At 34.3% G+C, this 7848-nt stretch overlaps 1 protein-coding gene across 1 annotated transcript in view; it reads right to left on the bottom strand.

Moving 5' to 3' along the window:
- LOC107656028 (synaptoporin-like) overlaps positions 1 to 7848 on the bottom strand; it is a 30993-nt gene that overhangs the window by 8398 nt on the left and 14747 nt on the right. The window contains exon 3 of the mRNA XM_016443681.1: positions 246 to 299. Within this exon, the coding sequence (XP_016299167.1) occupies positions 246 to 299 (54 nt within the window). The remainder of the gene's footprint in view (positions 1 to 245; positions 300 to 7848) is intronic.

Genomic DNA, 7848 nt, shown 5'->3' with positions numbered 1-7848 from the left:
TTCCATCTTTATTTGACCCTCTAACTCTAGCACTCTCTATTCTAATTATAAAAAAACTTGCCCCTTTTAGACTTGCAATCTAATCATTTACTAATTACTTGTTTTCTTAAAAAAAAGTCTCTAATCTTTTCGTATTCTATCTATTTGTTTTCTTTTTATTTAATATACAATTAACAAAAGCAATAAGCAAAGTTGATGCCAATACTGAGGTTGCTGTCAGACTTGTTGATGCAGTCCACACTAACCTGCAGTTGCCCAGAGTAGCCTCCACATGTTGCAAATGCAAAGATGGCAAAAAGCTAATGGAATATAACAAGCACAACAGTTAATATAAGAATTATGACATTATTGTTTCTCATCAATTTATGAAAATACAAGTTATTAGTTAAAATTATTATTATTAATATTATTAATTTGCAGAAAATGCAAGTTTCTGTGGGTTACATTGTTACGCCAGTAGGTGGCTCCAAGTGATTGTTTTTACAAGTGAGTCATTCGTCAGTTAATTCATTCATTCAACCGATTCTTTCAAAACCCCTGAATCATTCAGGAAGGAAACAAGTGACCATTTGAGTGAATCATGGAGTCATTTACTTCACTAAAGCGATTTGTTCCGATTCATTAGTTAAAGAAACACCACATCTGCATGTTGATGCAGATGCACTTTCAAAAGCTAGCACTTTCAAAACTAGCAATACTGTGTGTAAAATATAAGTTATTCAATATTAATTTGTTTATTGAACAGTTGAATAAAAGGAACTGAATATCGGGAATCTTACATCAATAATCTCTCATATGGTCATTGGCTAGTTTTAACGTAACAGAGACGTGACACATCTTTTCAGATAACAAACTCTTTTTCATGAGATATTACTTAACCATAAGTCTAATTACAGAAGAAGAAAAAAGTTTTTGTAATAACTTGCATCGCCCCGACCTGAAATGACGTCACCAGCATTCATTACATTACAAAAGTTCCATGTTAAGGCTATAAAGAGAAAAGTGCTTAAAGGGACATTGACTAACTAGAAGAGTTGCTCTAATCACCATTATTTTATTTAGATACTGGATTAGCAGCAGTAATGTGAGACTGATCAATTTCAATTAAGTCTGAGCCACTGTAAACAAGCAATTAATTCTCATCCGGAGGAGTCAAGCACATTTGCAAAGGATGTTTGTGAACTCTGAGTGAAACTATGATGCCTGAACATCTTTCATAATAGAGATGACACTCACCAAGAGGTGTTCTCTGTCTCTCTGTCTCCTCTATCTTGTCGTTAAGATTATTCTCTTTTACCTCTCCAGATACCTGTATACCCACCGCCTCTGTCTCATTCCTTCTCACTGTTTTTCTCTTTTTATGTCCATTACCCCTTTTTATTTAGGCCATGGATCTATTGTGAAGGCTAGTCTTATTAAGCACATGCTCAAGCTGTCTGAGAGCTAAACGCACTGGCATAAAACACATTTCTGTGACACTGATATGAGAATGGGCTCTTTGTAGGAGGTAATACATCTCAGTGAACCCATATACAAGTCATTCTGCAGATATGCAAGACTGAAAGCCTGAAAAAAATCAATGATGAGAATATTTTCAAAATTCAAGAGAGATTATAATGTGAAAGAATGAAAGCGCACTGATTGAATATAGTGCTCAAAGTTCATTATTTATTTATTTGTAATATTATTCAAAACATTCTGTGGCTGGAGGACATTAATGATTCAAAGACAGTGTCTGGCAATGGAACAATGATAATACAAAAAGAAGAACCTGAATACAAACTTTTTTCCCTAAAAATTTACTAACACGAAAAGAAATAGCAAAAATAGAATCTGTTTTTAGACAGGTTTCCCCAAATAGGCAGTCCTGTCCAAAACTCACACTGGTTGTTTCTATGTCAGGCCACTCAAACAAACAAACAGGACAACAGGAAATCAACATTCAAATGACATATTACTGTTCAAAAAAGTTTTTTTTGAAGGACACATTAAATTGACCAAAAGTGACAGTAAAGACATTTATAATGTTACAAAAGGTTTCTATTTCAAATAAATGCTATTCTTTTAAGCTATCTAATTATCAAAGAATTTTGGAAAAATGTACACACAGTTTGCACAAAACAATTATAAGCAGAACTGCTTTCTACATATAATGTTGAAATAATAAATGTTAATATGAAATGTTTCTTAAGCATCAAATCAGCATATTATAATGATTTCTGAAGGATCATGTGACACTGAAGACTAGAGTAATGGCTGCTGAGGTTTTGCCATCACACATTACACTGAAATCTATTAAAATAAAAAAACACATTATCACTGTTTTTACTGTATTTTTGATCAAATAAATACAGCCTTCCTTCAAAAACATTAATAATTATTACTGACCCCAAACTTTTGAATGATTGATTTGTATTTGAATGGTAGTGCATAAAATTGTATAATATATATCATATTTAAATACGTTTTACAGATTTCCCACAAAATCAGCTCAGAAAATGTTGGAAAAACTAAATTTAAGAGACAGTTTTTCAGACTTCAGAAGCTCTTCTGGGATACATTATATATATTCATATTGGACTATAAATCCTGCTTAACTTTTTCATATTCACTCCTCTATCAGTCTATTTTTTTAATAGTTTTACATTCTAGCTTATTACTTAAAAAGTCTATTCAGGATACAGGTTTCAAACATGATACCTTCAACAATTAATAGCCAGAATGTCACCATGGTAACATAAAGACAGATACGCAGTGAACCTCCTCAACCTAATCACTACAATCTATTCAACTACAGAAATTCTTGCTTTTTTAGTTTCTAGTAAACCTAAAAAAGCTCACAATGGCATAGATACAGTACGAATCCAAGGACCTCTTCATAGCACATCTGCTATTCGAGAAACACTGGAAACCAAATCCCCTTTTTGCACCGCATTTCATTGATTGTGAATAATGACTCATTCATAAGCTAACAGAAATAGACATTTCACTCTGAATTACGAATGATTCAGTCGAATGATGAGAGCAAATGTTAGCACCTAATAGGTCTCCAATGAATGGGATGTTGGGAGATCTGGAGTCTTACTGTTGTTTTAGAAGAAACTGCACCACAAAACTCACAAAAATCCCACATCTTACAAGAAAAACTACCATACAAGATTATTAATATTAAGTCAGTTTAACTTTATAAATATATAACTGTGTAACACCTGATGGCTGCTACGAGACATACAGGGATTGTGAAGCCAGGACTTACCGGAGCAAATATGACCATACACATTTAAAAGCAAAAGAGATATCCAGCTTCAGAACATATCAGATGTATCTTCTCCTCGTCTCTCTCTGCTCTATCTGCTTGTCTTGTAGTGTGGATGGTGAAGGGGGGAATGTGAGCTCAGGAGAGGGATGGTGCTTCCGCCTGGCTCTCTAAGTATAACCCTGCACTCCCTCTTTTGCTCTGAGGACGGGGGCTGCTCTACAGTCACAAACACACAGAGGGTCTCCCCAAATCACTTCACAATGAAGTCACATGTCATACTGGACACTGAATGCTGCAGTTTTTCATTGGAATGAAAGAGATTGTCCAGAGAGATTTTGTGGCACAGTGATCTGAGTGAATCACCAATAATAATCAGCAACATGGTCTCAGCTACATAGACTTGATTTAGTTTTACTTCCAAGAAATTTCTTAAATAATGTTAATATGGTGAAAGTTATTTAATTGTTAAAATGTTATTAGCTAATATTGCACTTTCAGTTTTTCGGTTTATTTGTTGTCCACCCTATTATGCAGTTTTTCAACCACAGTTTGATCAAATCAAGAATATTTTTGTTTTAAATTATTTAGTGAGGGACGTTTAAGTGTGTGTCCCTCAAAAACGTTGTGCACATTTAGACTTAAACTGTAAAGATATAATTTTTCTTAAAAAAAATGAATTATGTTTTTTAAAAATATATTTTCAAAAATATATATAACTAATATTATATCATATAGGAATAAAGGACTTTTCATTAGTAATGTACACATACTGTATATACTGTTATGTTTTTGTCCTTGACAGGATGAGCATTTTTCGTATTTGCCCCTTATATGCCCCTTTTGTGATGATACAGAAAGATTCTTATAAAAGTATATGTCATTTTTCTAAAGTTTCAAAGCCCTAAAGTTAAAAAAAATGGTATAGTAGGGACTTTAGTATAGGGACCAAATCTCACTATTAACTATATTATTAACATATTGGCTGTGTATTAGTGCTTATAAAGCACATATTCTATATGACCATGTTCTATGTCCCTAATCCTACCCAATAACAACTACCTTACTAACTATTAATAAGCACCAAATTAGGAGTTTATTGAGGCAAAAGTCAAAGTTAATGGTTTGTTAATAGTGAGAATTGGACCTTAAACTATAGTGTGACCAAAAAAATATTAAATGTATAAATAAATAATGTTCTGTTTCATCCTTCCAGGATTGAGGTTTTAAGCAGGACTCTTCAACTGGCCAGTGTCCTGCAGACTTTAGTTCCAACCCTTATCAAACAGAACAAGCTTATCACAGTGTTTAGAATTACTTGTAAATTACAGACAGGTGTGTTTAATTAGGGTTGGAAATAATGTCTGCAAGACACCGTGTGCAACACTACAATAGTGTTGTATGTTATGAGACTGTTAGATGGCATGACGAAAACAGTTTTAGAGTTTATTGTCAATGTCATTTAGATGTCTATTTCAGATGTGTAGAAAATGTCAGCCTTGCTAATAAAGCACATGATTAATTACCACAGCTCTTAATATAAGACAGCACTGGCCTGTCATTATGGCAAAAACAATGCTGCCTTCTCAAGGCTAACCACAAAATGCCTGCTCGCATATCATGCCAAAGTAACTTGGAAAAGCTACAATCCTTAACAATGAAGCTTATGTCTAAGTAATGGAAATAAGAATTAGAGTCTCATGATGTGTATTAGAACACCTCAACCACTGGTGCTGAATTTCACACATTTGAGATGTTTCATCCCAGCAAAAACTTTCCATAAGATGAGGCGTTTTGCAAGCTTTAAGTCAGTGTTATTTTAGTATCACTGATATACTGTTTTTATTTAGTATTTCTTTTTGAATTAGATTTTATTTTTATATTGTCTATTTTCATTTTAATTAGTTAAGTTTTAATAATTTTGTTGTGTGTTTTTGTCATTTTAATTAGGTTTTATTTTAGTTTATTGTGTGTTAGTTTTTTTTTTATATTTTATTTCAGTTCATGTTTAAATTGCTTTAGATATAGATTAGTTAGATTTAAAAAAAAAATAAAAAAATTAATGTGTACAAAATTAAAATAAATGAAATTATACACATACATTTTTCTTCAATAAATTCTGTTTTCACTTGGCAGGAAGATCAGATGAGTTCTGAAAGCTACAGTATGTTTTCATATACCTTCAAGGGATAGTTCACCCAAAAATAAAAATTACCCCATGATTTACTCACCCTCAAAACATCCTAGGTGGATGTGACTTTTTTTCTTTCAGACGTCCTACATCATCCGCTGGAATGCCACTCTCGTGAACACGTTCACAACAGTTAGCGGAAGCTAGAGATTATGGTTTATAAAGTTTTAAATATGGATATTTTTCTTATACAAATTCATCAATTCACTATAGAAGGCCTTTATTAACCCCCGAAGCTGTGTGGAGCATTTTGTATGCTGGATGGATGCACTTTAATGGACTTCAAAATCTCAACAGCCATTCACTGCCATTATAAAGCTTGGAAGAGCCAGGAAATATTTTTTAACATTTTTAATATAATATTTTTTAAATAGAACTCCAGTTGTACTCATCTGAAAAAAGAAAGTCATTAAGGATGAGTAAATAATTTGAAAATTTTTAAAAGATCATGGAAAATTTTATTCCCTTAATCTTCCCTTAAAGAGTTCAACAAATTTTAAGCCTAAGACTGTGCGATTTCAGCAAAGTTTTTGTTAAATACCAACTCTCACTGTGCAAGTAAATAGCATGCAACTTCAAGTCAAAGCTCAGGATTTATGTTCTCACACTATACGGTCCAATCGTCAAGCTGCGTCTTGACTGCTCACACTACACGGGCGAAATAAACACGGGACCCTGCATACCCGGAACTGCGTAGCCTCCATCGCTTCCGTCCAAACCACACACCATGTCGACATGGTCTTGTTGGTTGTGGTTAGAAGGGATATAGCTACAGCCAGAAGTGATGCAAATCTCACCATAAAATAACAATTATTTAATTTTGCTGTCTAATAGGTTGTGTTTTATTAACGTCTACATGCAGTGAGGAAAAAACCCCACTCAATTTAGGGCAGTCGTTTCATAGCTCCGCATTAACTGTGCAATACCCTTACGAGGGGCGACTAAAATTTCTGACATGCCAGAAAATCTTCCGACCATCCGATTGCCGGTCGGGAGAGGCTAATCCCCTCTCGTTACCCCCTTCACACTGCACGTCAAAAGACACACGACAAAGCTGAAATTCTTCCTGAATCAAAAAAGAGAAATCGGCTCAAAGTCATACGAAAATCGCAGTGTATGCCCGGCCTAAGGATTCCCCAGTGTGGCCTTCAGACTCCACTTGTCCCGTCCAGAAGCTGAGATCCTATTGTGATGGATTTATCCACTCGCCACAAGGAGTCCAAACCTGTGCTGATGCAATCAAATGAAAGTGTGTCTGACAGTGGCAGAATCACACTCGACTTTAACTGAATCTAATGGACAGGTGTGAGAAACTCATGTGAAACAGGTGAGCAGTGCGTGGGAGCTCGACAGCCAGTAGAAAAGACGCTTCTCTCTCAGCGACCCATATGTGCATAGCACCTATGAGCTGGTAATAAGGAGAGGTGTCCCCTCTTTGTCTTTCCCCACCAGAATATTTTCAGTATTCACAGTTTCAGAGTAATGAGATGACTTCAAACTGTGTCAAACAGAAACTGTGTCATGCTTCTACCTTCAGTGGAGGCTGTGAGTGACCTGGGGTTTGGGGAATGCCTCGCTTCAATTTTAAGATGAAGAGCTTCCACAGAAATAGAAGACCTTCTTGTAAGGTAAAAGTTGTAGGTACAAAATAGTATGTGCCTGTGGCTTACTATATAGGTCTTCAAATCCCTATAGAGAAACTCAGATTCTTTACTACATAAAACTGTAATAGTGGGTAAAACCCGATAATAAGCTCTGGTGTCTATCCAAAAACCAAGGACAACATAGCTATAACATAGTTCATTCTCTTCAGGTAATTTCTTCATTATGTAAAATGCTTTCATATTTGGCAGTCCTAGAATCGTTGTAAAATAATAAAATAAAATTCCCATCTTTCCTTCTCATTTCTATGGCAAAGAAAATATGAAATAAAATAAATAGTTGTCCAACAATCATCAAATCAATTAGAGAATTTAAAATTGTAAAATGTTTATTTCATTCTTTCCAGGCGATTTCTATGGACATAATTATATAAAATACTTCACTTTTTGGTGGTCCTGGAATTTCTGTAATTGTTTAGTAACATTCAATTTAAATTAAAAAATTAAATGAAATTAAATTCCTTTTTTAAACTTTTACATATTTTAAGAGTATTGAAATATTAAATTTTTATTTTTTCAATAAAATAAAATGTAAATACAAACTATGAGACTAAAGAAATAGTTGCCTAACAATCATAGTCAAATAGAAAAGTTGACTATCTAGATCAGGGCTGTCCAGACTCGGTCCTGGAGGGCCGGTGTCCTGCAGAGTTTAGCTCCAACCCTAATTAAACACACCTGAACCAGCTAATCAAGGTCTTACTAGGCATAGAAACTTCCAGTCAGGTGTGTTGAGGCAA

Source organism: Sinocyclocheilus anshuiensis, unplaced genomic scaffold (assembly GCF_001515605.1).
Source record: "Sinocyclocheilus anshuiensis isolate Anshui unplaced genomic scaffold, SAMN03320099.WGS_v1.1 scaffold51, whole genome shotgun sequence".
In the NCBI taxonomy this organism is placed as follows: Eukaryota; Metazoa; Chordata; class Actinopteri; order Cypriniformes; family Cyprinidae; genus Sinocyclocheilus; species Sinocyclocheilus anshuiensis.
The sequence above is the reverse complement of the archived record's forward strand: the minus strand, read 5'-3'. Positions and strand labels throughout refer to the sequence as shown.